This window comes from Dysidea avara, chromosome 11, assembly GCF_963678975.1.
Source record: "Dysidea avara chromosome 11, odDysAvar1.4, whole genome shotgun sequence".
Lineage (NCBI taxonomy): Eukaryota > Metazoa > Porifera > Demospongiae > Dictyoceratida > Dysideidae > Dysidea > Dysidea avara.
The window spans coordinates 23,781-43,429 of NC_089282.1; the positions used below are offsets into that span (position 1 = coordinate 23,781).

Here is a 19,649-nt window from a genome sequence, read left to right on the forward strand (position 1 = left end):
TCACAAACAAGCTCACAATGATACAATATGTACTATGTACCATACCTATCAATGTCAGTAATCACTACATTACCCCAATTAATTAGAGTTATAGTTTGACCTTCCTTCAAATTAGCCGCATCAGCTCCCTCCAGCCACACTTGCGAGGCGTAATGGACAGTCTTAGTACCAACCGAGGAGTTCTGTGCCACAACTAATTAACTAGAAGCTGTTAACTAATAATTGGTTACCTTAGGGTGTTTGTTACATGTCTTAGTAGCATCAGTAGCCCCCTCCAGATCAATAGGGACCATGTCATTCTTCAGTAGTGCAGTATAGCGAGGTACAATAGGATCGATCACTTTACGATTGAATGACCATAACTTGTCCCAGTCCATCATAACAACTGAACGTGATGATCCCTGGATCACATGATCAACACATAGCTCATGTGATCTGGAACACACCTGTGCTACAATGAATTGCTTTAACCCTTCAACAGTCATCCCTCGTCTTAACACACCCTTGACTGTCGGGAAACGAGGATCATCCCTAGAACATACATTGTATGCCTTTGAGAGTTTGTAACAAGTATATGGCACATGAACACACCGGTACAACACATATCAACACACAGGTACAACACATGAACACACCGGTACAACACATGAACACACCGGTACAACACATATCAACACACCGGTACAACACATGAACACACAGGTACAACACATGAACACACCGGTACAACACATGAACACACCGGTACAACACATATCAACACACAGGTACAACACATGAACACACCGGTACAACACATGAACACACCGGTACAACACATATCAACACACAGGTACAACACATGAACACACCGGTACAACACATATCAACACACAGGTACAACACATGAACACACCGGTACAACACATGAACACACCGGTACAACACATGAACACACCGGTACAACACATATCAACACACCGGTACAACACATATCAACACACCGGTACAACACATATCAACACACAGGTACAACACATGAACACACCGGTACAACACATGAACACACCGGTACAACACATATCAACACACAGGTACAACACATGAACACACCGATACAACACATGAACACACTGGTACAACACATGAACACACCGGTACAACACATATCAACACACCGGTACAACACATGAACACACCGGTACAACACATGAACACACCGGTACAACACATATCAACACACAGGTACAACACATGAACACACCGGTACAACACATGAACACACCGGTACAACACATATCAACACACAGGTACAACACATGAACACACCGGTACAACACATATCAACACACAGGTACAACACATGAACACACCGGTACAACACATGAACACACCGGTACAACACATATCAACACACAGGTACAACACATGAACACACCGGTACAACACATGAACACACCGGTACAACACATGAACACACCGGTACAACACATATCAACACACAGGTACAACACATGAACACACCGGTACAACACATATCAACACACAGGTACAACACATGAACACACCGGTACAACACATGAACACACCGGTACAACACATGAACACACCGGTACAACACATATCAACACACCGGTACAACACATATCAACACACCGGTACAACACATATCAACACACAGGTACAACACATGAACACACCGGTACAACACATGAACACACCGGTACAACACATATCAACACACCGGTACAACACATGAACACACCGGTACAACACATGAACACACCGGTACAACACATATCAACACACAGGTACAACACATGAACACACCGGTACAACACATGAACACACAGGTACAACACATGAACACACAGGTACAACACATGAACACACCGGTACAACACATGAACACACCGGTACAACACATATCAACACACAGGTACAACACATGAACACACCGGTACAACACATATCAACACACAGGTACAACACATGAACACACCGGTACAACACATGAACACACCGGTACAACACATGAACACACCGGTACAACACATATCAACACACAGGTACAACACATGAACACACCGGTACAACACATGAACACACCGGTACAACACATGAACACACCGGTACAACACATATCAACACACCGGTACAACACATATCAACACACAGGTACAACACATATCAACACACAGGTACAACACATGAACACACCGGTACAACACATGAACACACCGGTACAACACATATCAACACACAGGTACAACACAGACACAGACAGCCTTCAGCTGCCGCTAAGCAGTCACGCTGCCCAGTGGCCAGCACTGGGGCACCTGTGCGCTACTCAGGTACAAAGAGTCAGCGCAGACATGCCCTCCTGGAGCAGGACTAGTAACCCGCAAGAGGCTGTACCATGTCTCACAGTTGAAAGTATGGGCACCCAAAGTCCCACCTAGACCTTAAACTGCTATATGAGACATGGACAGTTGAACATTTGCTTCCCCAGTTTACACCAGGTACCCACTGATGTTACAGCTGGGTGGGCTGCTTCCCCAGTTGGCACCAGGCCACCAGGTCCCCATTTTAACAGCTGGGTAGACTGGAGCAATGTGAGTAAAGTTTCTTGCTCAAGGAAACAACAACACCAAAGTGACCCAGCTGGGAATCGAACCTGGAACCTTTCGACTACCAGGCGGACGCCCTAACCACTTGGCTATGCAGATACACACAGACACTACACATACGCACACACACACACACACTACACTACACAAACACATACCCACTACACACACACACGCACGCACGCACGCACACACACACTACACTACACTACACACACTACATAAACACATACCCACTACACTACACACTACACACACACACACTACACTACACACACACACACTACACTACACACACACACACTACACAAACACATACCCACTACACTACACACACACTACACACACATACTTACCAGCCTTCAACTAATCCCTCACTAACAAACCAAGTTAGTTTCCTTTTAGAGAGCACCGTATGTTGAAGGTTGAGTCTGCTGTAACCCCAGATAAATGGTTTCCTTATCCCTGCATAACATGATGTCACATGACATTACATGACAGTAAGGGTACACAGTGTATAGACTTAATTATCATATAGTGAGTCAGTTTCAATGGCAATTTTTTTTCTAGTGTTGCACCAAAATGCATATGTAACATTTAACTGACATTTATTCCATGTATGTACATTGTTGTATGCTTGCTTGCGCATGCGCTTGGCGCGCGGGGGGCATTTAGATAGTTACGAGTTGCAAAGAAGTGGTAGCTATGTAAAGTTAAGTGGTTCCTGTGTCCAAGAGTATGTTGCGACTTTAAATTTGGGGGCTTGTCCGGGAAGAAATAGAAGGACAAGGAGAACCTAACAACGTGGTGAAGGAACAGAGTGGAGGAAGAAGCAGACAAGAGAGAAACAACTGGTTACATAACCGGAAACGTAGAATCTGTGGTATCGTGGAACTTAACGATAACAGTATCCAGAGAGGTGAAGTCGCAATAACAGTAAATGTTTATTCTCTGGAGCATTCGTTTCTAGGCGGAGTTTCTCCACTTGGACTGTTGGAGTTTGCAATGCATTCTTGTGACTGCGCCGGAGGCTGGTGTAGCACTAGACACTTTTAACCGCAAACTAATACTTAATACTCTGTGGTACCGTGGTGGAAGAAAGCTAACAGTACCTGGAAAGGTGACGTAATTGTCTCGTGCTGGATGGTTGTTGTTTGTGTCACTTTACTAGAGCCGGCAGAGCTGAAATGGAACAATGGAAGCATTGAGTACGAAGCTGGATAATTTGCAATGGGAAGTCAATAGACTTGATGCGGAAAACACAGGGCTGAGAGCCCAAGACTGGGAAGCTAGCGAGCGAGTGGACCTGGAGTTAGAAGTGAAACAGCTCAAGCAAGATGCTAGCGAAACTGCTATGGAGCTGCAAAGTATGAAGGAAGTATTATTGACGAAGGAAGCTGGTTTTGCGGACGAAACAGCTAAGAAGGCCCAGCAGCTCAAGGAAATGTCAATTAAATTGCAGCAGGCAGAGACAGAGTTGTCGAGTGTACGACAAGAACGGCTGCAACAAAGTGAGATGTACGAAGAACAAATTATCTATCAGTCAACGCAAATTGAACAACTGCAACAGGTGGTAGAGAATAACAAACTGTTGCACTACCGTGCCCTAGATGCAGAAAAGCAGAAATGGGAGGCACGTGCGGCTAGATTGACTGTGCAGCTAGATAAATCTACAGAATGCTTTAGAGTATTGCAGGATATGGGAAAGAGCAGCAGACATTCTGTTAGTGAGAAGAGTGCTTTACTGAAGGATTATGATTCGATTTGCTCCCCTGCAATCAGTGAAATTTCTACTAATACCTCCTATAAACCATCATGTAGTAAAAGAGAAACTTGTGTGGAAGCAGAAACAGACAATGAAAACGTATATATCACTACTAGTACACCATTCACCAACAGCTGGCCACAGTGAAGAACCAATTACCAGAAGTTAAGAATAACTAAGCTGGAAAGTCAGGCAGTAACACTAAAGGATGCTTCAACTGTGGTTTGACTACTCATTTAGTCTTATCTGAGCAACCCAAGAGAGATCGAGAAGCTCATGGTATTAATTCTGCAGTATCGGTAGTTGCCCCAGCAAATGAAACCCAGATGATATTAGACCAGATTGCTACGCTTCAGAAAGAGTTGAAAGAAAAGGAAGTGGCTGCTGGAGGCGGTGATGCACAGAGTTACCACTCCTGAGGGAACAGCACCTGCAAAACTTGGACCAATTATATATTCAAAAGTGATGGCAGATGACAGCACTGGTTCACCTGTGACTCTGATGTCCAGGCTGTGCAGATGTTGGTTTTGAAGAGAGGAGATTTCAATTTCCATACAAGAGTGGAAGAGACTATGATGGATCGGTTCCAGACACCTACTGTTATGTTCAAGAGTTACAGTGGTGATAGACTGAACATTGTGGGTCAGTTACCAGTTACCCTGACACAGGGAGACTACAAGGTTTCATCCGTGGTGCTGATACAGAAGAATGCACCTAATGGATTGCTTATTGGAACTGACTTACAGCCAGCACTTGGGTTCAGGTTGACTGTAGAAATCAGGAAACTGTCCTCATGGGAGATGATGGTGATATTGTGTTTGACTCAGTAGATGATCCTGTTCAGAGTAACAGTATGCAGAAGGCACAAGTAAGTGATACTGCTGTTGTACAGCTGCTTACAGCCACTAGAGTCCCTGCTGGCCATCAGAAATTAGTGAAAGCCAAAGTAAATGGTTGGCTTTCAGAAGGCTTTACTCTATCTACACCTACAGTTGTTGACTCCAATCTGAAGATAGTTGATGCCATTGTGTAAACTGATGGAGATGGATGTTTGAAGCTGATTGTGAGAATACTGGCTATTGCCACATGCAGTTAGAGAAGGGTAACCTTGGAAGATGCTGAGCAAGTGGATGTTATGAAGGAGCCTGTGCCTCCAGCTCAGCTGCTGTGGTGTCAGCGGTCACATCCTCATGCCCTGATAGAGAAGCAAAATAATTTGAGCAACTCAACCTTCAGGCAGAGCAGAACAGCAGCTTCAGATAATGCAGTTCATCACCAGGTATGCTAATTCTTTTGCTTTAAATTCACAGGAATTGGGTACCACCAATCTATTAAAGCATGTGACTAACACAGGTGATAACTCCCCTGTGAGGCAGCCTATGCGCCACACACCATTTGCTCTTAGACACAAAGTAGATGAGAAATGTTAGCTCAAGGTGTGATCCAGCCATCACAGAGCCCATGGGCCAGTCCACTTGTCTTGGTGAAGAAGAAGGATGGTGGATTACAGTTTTTATTGATTATCCACAATTAAACAGAGTGACCAAGCCTGATGTATTTCCACTCTCGCAAATGACAACACGCTAGATTCATTGTCTGGGGCCAAGTATTTCACTACACTGGATCTAGCATCTGGCTATTGGAAAGTTTGCATGGATCCATCTTCTCAGGAGAAAACAGCCTTTGTGACTTATTCAGGTTTATAGGAGTTTAGAAAAATGGCCTTCGGACTGGTGAATGCGCCAGCAACATTAAAGATTGATGGAGATAGCCTGGCAAGGGATGGATACATAGTATACTTGGATGATGTACTGGTGGTTGGCAGAGACTTTGAGGAGTACAATAGTAATTTGGCTAAAGTGTTTGAGCTACTACAGTTAGCTGATCTCACATTTAAGCCTGAGAGCTGTAAGTTTGCTCAACCACAGGTACACTACCTAAGTTGTGTGGTGACTGCAGAAGGGGTACAAACAGATCCTTGTAAACTGAAAGCTGTGTCTGAATTCCAAGTACCCAACAACGTAAAGTCATTTAGGATTGGCTTCATATTATCGGAGATTTATACCACAGTTTGCAAGCATTGCTGGACCTCTTCACAATTTGACAATTTGACTAAGAAAGATATGGAGTTCAGATGTTTGTCAGAAGGCATTTGAAAACCTAAAGCTATTGGCTAGTGCCATACCCTGACTTCAAAGTTCCATTTATTCTTGAAACAGATGCTTCAACCTATGGACTAGGTGCTGTTATAGCTCAAAGACAAGAAGATGGGTCATCTCGACCAATCGCTTATGCTAGCAGAAGTCTTCAAGAACATGAGAAGCACTATGGGGAGTAACTGAATTAGAAGGGATGGGAGTAGTTTAGGCCGTAAAACATTTTAGACCTTATGGCCATCAGTGTGACGTTTACACAGATCATGAGGCATTGAAGTCATTGTTGAATACCCCACAATCCTCTGAAAGCTTGCCAGATGGGGTATGGCCATTCAGGAGTTTGATGTACGAATCCTTCATAGAGCTGGAAAACATAATGCCAATGCAGATGCTCTCTCAAGAGCCTCATTACAGCAGTCAGAAGAGGAGGAGGAGGAGAGTTGTGAAACTGTAGCTGCAATTAAGCCAGTAAGTGAGTTACGAGTGTTGCATAGAGCAGACCAAGAATTGAAAGCAATAATAGACTTTCTGGAATCTGAGATTCTGCCAAGTACAGAAAAGCAGGCTAAGGCAATAGCTCTTACACACTCACAGTATACACTGATAGATGACATACTGTATTATGTGCAACAGGATGGATCATTGAGACCTCCAACTAATAGTCGTGAAGAATTGTTTCAACAGGCTCATGAAGGCAACTTTGGAGTAGTGTTCTGCAATATATCGGTAATACCATTTATCGTGATATATTATCATAACCGATTATCATACCGTGACAGCGTTTGATAACCGATATATCGAATTACCAGTACATCGATGAATACCGGTATAGAATTGCTTTTAACCCAGCCTTTGGTGTTTAATTATCCAATTTGTTGATGGTTTAGCAGACACGGCCTAAACAAAAACTTGAGGTTGTCACATTACAACACATGCTTACTTGTACTGAACTATATATTGTTTGGTTTTTGGGATGATACCGCTTCATACTAGTCCCAAGAAATGATGCAATAATTACAATAACAAACTAACTATATACCGATATACCGCGATATTTTCCTGTTACTAATACCGTGTATTCAAATTTCAATACCGCCAAGCTATACTTTGGAGGCCACTTGAGTTATGCAAAGGTTTACAGTGAGTTGCAGTGCCACTACTATTGGCCAAAGATGTGAAGTGACATTACTCACTGGAGCAAGGACGGTGCTACTTATGGCAAGGGACATTCAGTACGTTCCCTTTTAACACCTATACCAGTTGCAGGACCTTTTGACACAGTTGGCATTGATATTATCAAATTTCCTCGCTCAGGCAGTGGAAATCAATGTGCCGTGGTTTTTATGGATTATCTGACTAAATGGCCAGAAGTGTTTGCCGTGCCTATTCAGACAGAAGCAACTATTGCCTGCCTGCTAGTTGAAGAAATTGTAAGCCACCATGGTGTACCCACAGAAATATTATCAGATAGAGGGAAGGCTTTCTTGTCAAGTCTGATGAAAGAAGTGGTGAAGCTACTCGGAATCCATCAGTGCAATACCACAGCCTACCATCCTCAAACAGATGGTTTAGTTGAAAGCCCTAACTACTTATGCTCTGTTTGATTATTTTCAGGTACAAAATTGTTGGCACTTATTAAGGCTACCCAGTGGCCCTCTAAAATGTTTTTTGGTGTCATTCTCATTCAGTAGTTTAAACCATACTTCAGTACAGTAAGGATAGTCATGAGATAAGACTTCATTGTACTGTCTATGTGGTGGAATAACTAAGGTAGAGGCTGAAAATGTGTCCTGCTTTTTTTCATGATAAATTACAGATTTTGAAAACCTGAAGTCTCACTGAATCAGTTGTTTTGTATAAACTCCAAAGGGTTTCCTGAACCCCCTGGAAACCCCCCTAGGTACCCAACACCTTGTGTTGTCAGCAAAGATGAATGGGACACAAAGGAGGACACTGGTAAGTCCATGAAGAATGCATTGTACATACTGCAGTATGCCAAAAGTCACCAGTTGGGCTGAAGCAATGTCAAACAGTGAAAAAATCAAGCCAGTGGTCTTAGCCAATATCAAGTTATGCTTGTCTGAAGGCATCAGTCAGTCAATCAGGCAGTCAAGTCACACTTTTTTTTAAATTTCGTAGCAACGTTTTGGAAGTGTTTGGCACTTTTGGGCTTGGTTTTATCTAACCAATACTGCCAAGACACCATGAAGATATTGTAAGGTAGCTGGTTTTAGGGTGATACACTGGTACTTTTGGCCAGAAAAGCACAACTTCATAATCCCTAATAGACAGTACTATTATACTTTATGATACTCACTTTGTAATATAAGAACTTGATCAGGTTGTGTTGCTTACATACTGCTAACCACAGCAAAATTATTATACAGCAAAATCTAAACTTCAGACAACGGAATCTCAACTAACTGTTTATAAAGATACCTTACACTCCACAGAACTAGTTACTTACAGTGCAATCCATTTCACAACTGGTTTCTTTGCGGTTTATCCTATTCAAACGTTGCACATGAGTATATCATGTGTATATCATGTGTATATCATGTGTATATCATGTGTATATCATGCCACATCTGGGATAAACACTCAAGGGTCATCTCCACCTGTCTCCATCAATGTACAATACTGAATACTGTCTTCTTGGTTTATCAACTCGAAGAACAATTTAACTCGCCCATTCTAATAACCCCTATATAGCAAGTATACACTACTCCGAGAAGAATCCAGTTATCCCAGAACATAACTGCTATGGGTGTGTCCATTTTAGCACTAGCAAACATGTTACAAAACGTATGAACAGTTTGTAGCAAGGCTAAATTATATTCCCTTGCATGATTTCATGCCATCATATCACTTACATGGTTATTAAAAAAGTTCATATGCGAGTGTGTGTGTGCGTTGAAATAGCAGGACAAATAATAGATGGGAATATGGTACAAACTCACCAAGCGTGTCAATAAACCAGTTGTACTGGATATCCCTGTCATTGTACTCAGTTGTCCTGAGGGCATGAGTTACACCTTCTACACTGTCTACTATTGGACAGGCAAAGTCATAGGTAGGGTAAACCCTGTATAAATATCACGATGGCAACAGTAGCGCACATTTATCACAACAACTTGTATTTGCTCCCAGTTTCCACGTGAACCTCACTACGACAACGATACATTGTTGGATCTCGTAAACAACCATTATCAGAAGCCATATCAATCTTAGCTCGGATACAGTAGGTTTGACCCAGTTCTGTACCGTTCTTCATCTCTTCCCACATGGCCAAGCTGGTCTCCACAGCTACATAACAGTAACGATAAACACCACCATAGCAACAAGCAAATCTTACAATTATCCCTGCATTTGGATGGTATCCTTTCCTCACGTTGACTCTTCATTTCTTCACTAGGTGTATTGTCAGCGTAAGCCTTCTCCTGCCTAATCATCCATTCACACTTCTCCATTATCAAGTCAAAATGGTCTGAAGTGCGCGAGAAAGAATCAGGTTTGATTTCTAACAACTCCAAATCTTGAAGGATGATCTAAAAAACCATTTTTAATAAATGTGACCAAATTTGACAAAACATCCAATTTTGACTTTAACCATGACTACTCAGTAAGGTATTGACGTAATAGCATCAGGTATTTAAAACTAATACATGGAGTTGTGGTACTTCAAAGTCATAAAGGTGGATGCGTGTGGAAGCCTTGGTTTGTCAAATTCGGTCACAAATAATGGTGGCATACAAGTTACACGTGTACCTTTTCAAAATGGCGGTTCTCCTTTGCTGGATTAGTATCATCAAACCTCATTAGCAATTTGCCTTTGAAAGCTTGCTGATAATGCTGATTCAGCAATGCAGCCTTAGCATGGCCAATATGAAGGTAACTAAACACATTAACAATACATATTCATTACACACACTAAAACTCACAGGCATAACAACCACTGATTATATTTCGTGAAATTCACTTCATGTAACACTGGAAATTAGCATAAATGCAGCAAGTTTGTAGCTCTACAATAAGTTCTAAAAATAGAATCTTGCACATGTTTCTCCCTCTGGCTTCTTCTGCCCTATAAATAGTCCATGCACATTACATCATCACTTTTTTTTCCTTTTGCCGTGCAGCAGTATTTGTAGCTCAGTGACATGTGTAAAATATTATGATGGCAGAACAAACAGCAGACACCCAGAACTTCAATTCTGGGCAGGACGATATTGATGCTCTGTTACAAGATCCAGCGAAAAGGGCGGAGATTCTACAGCATCTGGGTACAGTGGAGTTTTCGCACCTCACCCCTTAAGGGACGACTGGAGGTAGCATCTTCTCGACTCTGTTCAGGATGTTTCCATCCCCTAGTGGGGCGTTTCCAGCTCCAAATGGGACCGCTCCTGTGGTTTAACCCGTAACTGCAGCTCGGCGCACAGGCTGCCTCGAGTGGTGGGACACTAGCTCCAGCAATAACAGAGCCTACGACCAGAGTTGGGGGCAACTAGTTACTTTTGTAACTAAGTTACATAACTGATTTACATAACTGATTACTTTTAAAGTAACTAGTAGTATAACTAGTTACTTGCTTTGTAACTAGTAACTTGTAACTAGGAGTAATTGTCTGAAAAGTAACTAAGTTACAATAGTAACTAATTACAATAGTTACATTGTAACTATAACTAGTTATGCTTTAAAAGCAAGAGCACTTCAATTTTTGTGCCATATATGCTACAGCCACATTAAGTAGACAGATTCTGTGTACTGTTCTCTATGATTCAGCTTGAGTAACAGACGTAGCAATAATTAAAACTGACCTGAAATAGCCACAGAATTGTTATTTTAAGTGGACATATGCATTGCACCCCTTAATGATGCATATCTGAGCAAAATTTGTGTTACAAAAGCTAAAAACAAGTCATAATTTATACTATGAAAGTAACTAGTAACTAGAGTACCAGACATGGGGCCAAGCACATGAGTACTTATACTTAAGTACACTTAAGTACAGATTTGAAAGTACTTGTACTTTACTTAAATACTTCCTTGATTTCCCCAATGTACTTGTACTTATACTCAAGTACTTTGCTAAGTACTTGTATGTACTTGAGTACTTGTAAGTACTGCAAACATTGTACGTAGTTTGTACACAGTGGGTACATAACAAAATTGCATGAAGGTACATTGTACAATTTTTCTAGTGCCTTCCCTAACCTTACTATGTATCATGTAGCCACAACTAATGATGTCATAGAATTCTGGCTAATAAGAACAATGCTGCTGCTAAAGTTAGTGCATTTTAAGTGTTTAAGAGAGTGAATAGTTGACAAAAACCTGAAAGTACCAACCCCACTAGGAACACTTACATACTACAATACACTGAATAAGTGTACATTTTGCTACAGCAAAATGTACTTGTACTTTACTTGAGTACTTCCAGCATGTACTTGTACTTTACTTAAGTACTCTCTTGATTGTCGCCAGAGTACTTGTACTTATACTTGGAAAATTCAAAAGTACTTGTACTTTACTTAAGTACTTTCAAATGTACTTGGTCCCATGTCTGTAGAGTACTTAGTTGCCTTTTAAGAAGTAACTGTAACTAAGTTACATGGAATAAAAGTAACGCATAACTAGTAACTAGTTACTTTTCTGAAGTAACTACCCCAACTCTGCCTACAACGAATAATAACTATCTGGAAGATGCTGGAGGTGATGAGTCAATGGCTGACTCAGACATTGTCGAATGTCAGCTTGGCGCTGAGGAGTCTAAGGAGTTTCAAGAATTCGATCCGAAGATAAACAACGAGGAGTCGTGGGAACCGCCTACTTCTATGGCTAAATTTCTCAACACTTTAATAATTGCTTGGAAGACAATGAACGCCGAGCCATCCTGGCAGACTTTCCCTAACCTCAGTGTGATGTACTACAGGCTCCCAAGCTGGACCCAGAGGTGGAAGAACAACTTTCCAAGAAGGACAAAGATCCACATTTTGGAGCAGAAAAGACTATATAAGCTCCAGGAACAGTTGCTTGAGGTCACAGGTCCTCTTACCTGTCTATGGTCCGATCTAGTCAGACCAGATGCAAACCCACGAATGAGCAGATGGTTCGGTTGCTACAGAGGGCCTTGGTGCAAGTGGGTAGCACCTCCCAGGCAATTAACATCGAACGGAGGAAAATAGCTTGGGGAAGAATAAATCCCAGCATGAAGACCCTGGCGAAAGAGACCTATGATAACAGGAAGAATAACCTCTTTGGTCCACGCTTCCTTGAGAAAGCATTGAAGAAGATTGATGCTGACAAAGCCCTGGCTAAAGTGGTGCACAATGGATCCAACTCACGGAAGAGGCCACTTGAGGATGACCTTAAGGACCTCTGTCCCAAGGCGCCCCAGCTCAGTACAGCAGCAAGGGGAAATAACGCCAGCACAAGCCATACAATGCCAACCCCAACCCCAAGAAGCCCTTCTACCCGCACAAGAAACTCAAACCAGCTCACAGTCACCGTAAATAGAAATACTCTCACCTTAAATCCAAGCTCCCAAGCCACTCAATTCTACTGTACCAGCAAGGAAAGTGTCCAGTTGTCTAGACAGCTGGAAACAAATAAAATCGGACCCCTGAACTCTACAGGTGGTACAAGGCTATCACATCAAGTGGGCCAGACCTCCCTTTCAGTCGTCGCCAATAGTCACTTCAGTGCTGTCAAGGAAAGGGTCCTTGCTGGTGGGAGGAAGTCCAGAACCTGCTCCAGAAAGGAGCAGTGGTAATGGCATCTCCTTGCCAGGACCAATTCATAAGCAGACGGTTCCTTGTAGCAAAAAAAGACGGATCATTCAGACCCGTGGTGAATCTGAAACCTCTGAACTGCTTTGTCCAGAAATTCCATTTCAAAATGGAAGGGTCAGAAATGATCAAGGATCTTTTGCGAACAGAAGACTGGATGTGTACCTTAGACTTGAAGGATGCATACCTGTCGGTAGCAGTTGTCCAGGAAAACTGGAAATTTATGAGATTCATGTGGGACAGAAAAAGTTACGAGTTCACCTGTCTTCCATTTGGACTTTGCAGTGCCCCCCGCATATTTACAAAGCTTCTCAGGCCAGTCATGGCATACTTGCGGAGGCAGGGACTACAATCAACCATTTACCCAGACGGCATTCTGATCATGCATCAGTCCAGGGAAGGCTTGCTACACCAGGTGGAATTGACAGTGCAGCTGCTGCAGTCTTTGGGCTTTACCATCAACAGAGAGAAATCACAGCTGAGTCCATCCCAGCAAATCCAGTTCCTAGGGTTCCAAGTGGACTCCAGGCAAATGAAATTCTTCCTCCCAGAGGAGAAAGTACAGGACATACTACAGAGACCCTGATTCGAGGCAGGTTGGCAATCCGGCAGCTATCACAGTTGCTGGACAAGTTAAATGCGGCATCCCAAGCAATACTGTCAGCCCCAGTACGTTACCGTCAGTTGCAACAGTTGAAGATCCAGTCACTCAGAAGGTCAAAGTAATTCGACACACTGGTGACACTAGATCAGAGAGCAACAGAAGAACTGCTATGGTGAAGGGATCAACTGAGAACCTGGAATGGGAAAGATATCATCCCTCCACCCCCAGACATGGTAATCAAGACAGATGCCTCAACCATAAAATGAGGAGCAGTGTGCCAGGGAGTCAGGACAGGAGGACCATGGTCCCATCAGGAATGAGGTCTGCACATCAATGTGTTAGAACTGACAGCAGCCCTGTTAGCAGTGCAGACATTTGTCTCAGCACTGACATATGTCTCCCGGATGGGAGGAGCCCATTCCCCAGACCTGATGAGAGTGGCTTGTACACTCTGGGACTGGTGACTGCCTGCAGCGGGGAATCCCTGTCGGCATCCCTCTTACCAGGACTCAACAATGTGATTGCAGACCAGGAGTGAAGGGAGGTACAGACATCAGCCGAATGGAAGCTCCACAAGGAGTTATTCTTAAGAGTCAGCAGGTACTTGGGACCTTGCAAGGTGGATCTGTTTGCCAGCCAACTAAACCACCTAAACCACCAGCTACCCAAGTACATCAGTTGTAGGCCAGATCCAGGAGCGATGAGCATCAATGCCTTTCAGAGCAGTTGGAGGAATCTAGAGGGATATACATTCCCACCCTTTGTCTTGATAGGCAGATGCCTTCAGAAGATAAGGGTGGAACAGAGTACAATAGTACTGATAGCTCCAACTTGGCAGAACCAAGCATGGTTTCCTGTACTGTTGGAAATATTGATAGAACCTCCTTTTCTCCTCCCGTGGCGCGAGGACATGCTGACAGATCCAGAGGAACATCCACACCCAGCTAGTAGGCCAGAAGCGGCTAAGGTTAGCCACTTGGAAGATATCTGGCAACAGCATGCTTCAACTGGAGTTTCAAAGCAAACTTCAGACCTGATGATTGCAGGATGGAGCAATGGGACCACACAGCATATGAGTCAGGTTGGAAGCGGTGGAGTGACTGGTGTGAAGGACAGAAAATTAATCCTATTTCAGCTGGGGTTCAGCCATTCCTAGATTTTATTACATCCTTATTTCTAGAAGGATCACAATACCGCACCATTAACACAATCCACTCAGCAGTCTCATCCACTCATCAACCTCTGGAGGCCATTCCAATAGGGTAACACCCATTGGTGAAACAGCTATTGAGAGGGGTGTATAACTCCAGACCCCTACAGCCTCGCTACATCCATACATGGGACGTGAACTTGGTGTAGAACACCTGAAACAGCTAGGTGAAAATGAGGGACTTTCACTCAAGATACTGTCTGGCAAGCTGGAAGTTCTAATGGCATTGACAAGTGCTAACAGGTTGTCAGAATTGCAAGCACTAGACCTCCAGTTTCGCTATTACAAACAAAATGGGGTTCTATTTAAACTGGCTTCCTGAACCAAGAAGAGGCAACTGGGAGCTGCCTTGAAAGAACGTTTCTTCGCCAGCTTCAAACCTGTTTAAGTAAAACAGTTTAAATGCTTTAACACGTTTGTTGTACTCAAATTAATATATTATGGGTTACCGGTAAACATAATGTGAATGTAAATAGTCTGGCATATACATAAGTTGTCAGTAATGTACCATAGATGTCTATGGATATACTTATGTGATGCAATATCCCCTGAATTGGGAAGTTAATAGAGCACCCTGGGTCCATGTTGATTAGGGCTGAGCGATAACATCGATAGTTCGATACTCGCGATCAAAAAATCATTATCACAATATGATAATTACAGTTTACTATCGCGATATTGCTGTAAGATTACTAGAAACATTGCTACCAAGTTTATTTAACTGTTTTGTAACTCTTCAGGCTTGTTTATTCGCGAAATGTTTGGTTGCAAGGCTATAACAAGCTGTGTATATTTATCGGCCGCCCACGCAATTAGTCGATTGCTTAGCGAAGGATCTAGAATTCCACTAAAAATGCTACTTGAGAAGCTGGCTTAGCTGTTTTATAACTACTTGGCTTGCTTTATCATGGAAAAGTTTGGCTGCAAGGCTGCAACAAAAAATGTAGAAATATCGGCCGCCCACGCAATTAATTACCTAATTATGCACTTACAAGAAAACCAAGCAAATAATAATCTATGATAAACATGCATTGAATACTTGGAACTTGACTGAAGATCATTCAAAGTGTAATTATCGTGATATTATCGTATCATGAATATCTATCGTGATAGTAAATTTTCTACTATCACTCAACTCTAATGTTGACCCACTTGGTGCTGTCCATTATTTTATTTATTTATTAATGCTTTACAGCACAAGTGCTGAAGGTCTGTAGGGCACCTGGTCATACAGCCTGCCCAAAGACTTTAGCTACTAGACTTCAGCTACTTAAGGTGTGTTTGAAAAGTTGGAGAAAGGAGAAAAATCCATGACTGCACCTAGGTAGCCTCGAACCTGCAGCCATCCGATTTACGCTCGAAAGCTTACAGGAGTCTACCAGTTGGCCAGGATGTTTTCTCCTTATTTTCATGTAATTATATCCACATTGGGAACTGGAACTCAGCTATGATGGCATAAGTTGGGGCTTTGAAGTCTACCAGTGTTACATGAAGTGGATCTCACGAAATATATTTGACGATTTGACGAAGACCCAGGGGGCCTGAAGTTAAATCGTGATTATATGAGTGAGATGAGCAAATGTAACACTGCCCAACTAGTAGCCCTCCCTCCTCAGAATGTGTTACATTGCTCTATATCTCACTACAGGCAGGCGTACATCTCCAAGTGGGTCCTTTATGGGCAGCAAAAGTTCAAAGCGATGATGTAATGCGCAGGGACTATTTATAGGGCAGAAGAAGCCAGAGGGAGAAACATGTGCAAGATACTATTTTTAGAACTTATTGTAGAGCTACAAACTTGCTATATTTATGCTAATTTAAAGGAAATATCGGTGTTACATTTGCTCATCTCACTCATATAATCACGATTTAACTTCAGGCCCCTGGGCCTTCATCAAATCGTCACTTATAAACAATAAAACATTGTATGCTAACCCGCTAGCCTCTGGAGGAAACCGTACAACAACATTTCCCTCTGTTGCTCCTGGCAACTCCATAAACTTGCCAACATCCTCTGACTTCTCCTATAAAGCGCACACCACTAACGTGGCAACATACACAATTACTTACTGTTTGTTTGTTTGGCCATTGTTTCTCAGCAGCTTGTACCGAATGCTCGCTATCAACTAACGTAAACCAACGACTTAACTTTGGGTATGTAGCTGTTTTCCACTGTTGCTTGCCTACCAGTAACCATAGTGACTACACTTGTCATCTAATTAATGCTCACCACGAAGAGCAGCATACACAGCAATGTCAGCAAGACTGAAACTATGCCCAACAAGATAAGACCTCAGTGCTAACATGTTTTCAAGCACGCCTAATCCTTCAATGCACCGGCTAACTTGTCCTAAGGTGTTCACACTAAACTCCAACCAATGGTCAATCTATAATAACAAACACCTCCACAACACTTCTGAACTACATGTCATCCTTACCTCACTCTTTTTTAGTGATGAGCCAGTATAGAGTTGATCTGCTGCTCTACACAGGTATCGTCCAGCTGCCAGGGGGCCACTGATTAAGACCCCACTAAACAAGAGTTGCCATAACAAAACATCACCCATTGGTAAGTCAAAGTACCTGGCAGATGTGACACTTGTTGATTGACCGTCTAACTTGATGTTGTCGATACTAACCACACTTTTGACAGCTTCTGCTATTACTAGCGTTGCTATACAAATAGATATATTCGTGCTGTGCAGTAGAGCACATCACATAAACCACTTCCCCACGGAATTAAAGTACAGTGCAGAGATTTTCCATATTTGTTTGTTAAAACTGAATCCCGAAATAATTAGAAGCGTCTATTGTTCCATAAAGAATAGCACACTTAGAGGCCATCACAATTGAAAAATCCATCTGGGCTCAGTAAAAACAGCGGACACTTTCACCCATTACAATAGTATTTAGTTCTCTCACTGAAATATTGAGAAGTAGGACCACTGACTTATAATCAAACATGTTCACTCTTATCCTTATCTCAACACTACATGGAATTACCACAGCTCCGATGGATTTACGTACCGAATGAAGTTGGATTGGACGAACTGATCACCAGCTTCACAGCCATTTCACTACAGTAAAGTGACACGTGTTAAGACGGTGGTGACGTCACGAAACGGATGACGTCACAACAACTATTTAAACCTCGCATCGTCGCATGACTCGCAGTTAGTCTTTGCTGTGCCAGTGAGTACACGGGCTGCTGTGGATACCTATCGATTAAATCACTCAGTTTAAACTTTTCGCAATGGCAACTTGTCAAGTTCGTCAGAATTACCACGATGAATCAGAAGCCGGCGTTAACAAGCAGATAAACTTGGAACTGTACGCCTTTTACACCTACCTATCAATGGTTAGTAACGTGAACTCAACGAGCATTATTACTTATTTGTGCCCATATAGTCCTACTATTTTGACCGCGATGATGTGGCGCTGAAAGGGTTCAGTAAGTTCTTCAAGAAATCTTCTGATGAAGAATTGGAGCACGCCGAGAAGTTGATGAAGTTTCAGAACCAAAGGGGAGGAAGGATTGTTCTAGCCGACATCAAGAAACCCAGCAAGGATGAATGGGGAAGTGGTCTCGACGCAATGCAAGCCGCCTTAGAGCTGGAAAAAGCTGTCAACAAGTCACTGTTGGATCTCCATGAAGTTGCCGAGAAACATAACGACTCGCAAATGCAAGATTTCCTCGAGGGTAATTACTTGCAGGAGCAAGTAGAAGCTATCAAGGAGCTTGGAGACTACGTGACCCAGTTGAAGAGGGTTGGAAATGGCCATGGCGAGTGGCACTTCGACCGAGAGCTGGGCGAGGATTAAGCTGGACCAAACAGAAACACTATGAACAGAACGTTATCTTAGGTCCAATTTTTGTTTGTTTGATAACGATGTTGGCATTGTATTCGTTGTGTGTAGCCAAAGGTGACCAAAATGGAAGCTTATGGGTTTTGTCACGTGCTGTGGTCACGAGTTACTTCCGAGAAAAGGGTTTGGTCGCGTGACTAGAGAAGTCGTACAGGAGGTGGCATCCGGCTAGGAAAGGACAAGGTTGTTGATCAAAGCACACACCAGGGCCTCAGTGCTCTTTAGGTTTATAGCTACGTGGACGTCAGAAGAGGGAGAGATAACAAACAACCAATTTTTTTAAAGAAGAAAGACCATCATTTCATCGATGAAAATTAGTCTACAACAACAATAATGTCCCCGGACACAGGTTGTATACAATCACTGGACTGGACTGGTGGACTGGACTACTGGACTCAGATTTTTTTTGTTTGTTTTTCATTTTAGCACATATTTGGGCAACTGGTCGTAGCTATTGCTACATTGAATGTAAAATATGCAGGTGAATCTGTCTACTTGGCACTGTCTGTTATCTTAGAATTGTGTGCAATTCTCTCTCTCTCTTGGCATAATCTCTATTGTACGACTACCATTTGTCTTATCATGAAGTACAAACCATGTATACAGTACATGTGTATGTAGTGTTGTAGTAACCATGCAAGTTATAGTCA

At 42.6% G+C, this 19,649-nt stretch overlaps 2 protein-coding genes across 4 annotated transcripts in view; one reads left to right on the forward strand and one right to left on the reverse strand.

The window, feature by feature from the left end:
* LOC136238575 (bifunctional glutamate/proline--tRNA ligase-like) overlaps positions 1-18,285 on the reverse strand; it is a 29,173-nt gene extending 10,888 nt beyond the window's left edge. For all 3 annotated transcript variants that reach the window (XM_066029135.1, XM_066029136.1, XM_066029134.1), the window contains exons 1-14: positions 18,160-18,285; positions 17,716-17,806; positions 17,571-17,664; positions 17,363-17,519; positions 17,203-17,315; positions 17,068-17,156; positions 10,299-10,425; positions 9,886-10,078; positions 9,665-9,836; positions 9,491-9,615; positions 2,966-3,074; positions 447-531; positions 231-401; positions 46-182 (exon numbers count right to left, since the gene is read on the reverse strand). In XM_066029135.1, coding sequence (XP_065885207.1) covers positions 46-182; positions 231-401; positions 447-531; positions 2,966-3,074; positions 9,491-9,615; positions 9,665-9,836; positions 9,886-10,078; positions 10,299-10,425; positions 17,068-17,156; positions 17,203-17,315; positions 17,363-17,519; positions 17,571-17,664; positions 17,716-17,806; positions 18,160-18,205 — 1,709 coding nt within the window. In that variant the 5' untranslated portion in view covers positions 18,206-18,285. The remainder of the gene's footprint in view (positions 1-45; positions 183-230; positions 402-446; positions 532-2,965; positions 3,075-9,490; positions 9,616-9,664; positions 9,837-9,885; positions 10,079-10,298; positions 10,426-17,067; positions 17,157-17,202; positions 17,316-17,362; positions 17,520-17,570; positions 17,665-17,715; positions 17,807-18,159) is intronic.
* A 2-nt stretch (positions 18,286-18,287) lies between these two features.
* LOC136238578 (soma ferritin-like) lies at positions 18,288-19,036 on the forward strand. The gene is made up of 2 exons (XM_066029140.1): positions 18,288-18,490; positions 18,541-19,036. Exons 1-2 carry the CDS (start codon positions 18,386-18,388, stop codon positions 18,952-18,954), a joined length of 519 nt encoding a protein of 172 aa, XP_065885212.1. The 5' UTR covers positions 18,288-18,385; the 3' UTR covers positions 18,955-19,036.
* The last annotated feature ends 613 nt before the right edge of the window (positions 19,037-19,649 follow it).

What these genes read in the sequence shown, in the direction of transcription:
- LOC136238578 (XM_066029140.1), top strand. Translation starts at nt 18,386, where the DNA reads ATGGCAACTTGTCAAGTTCGTCAGAATTACCACGATGAATCAGAAGCC. An exon ending in TTTACACCTACCTATCAATG is followed by an intron (nt 18,491 to 18,540) that starts GTTAGTAACGTG and finishes GTGCCCATATAG; the next exon opens with TCCTACTATTTTGACCGCGA.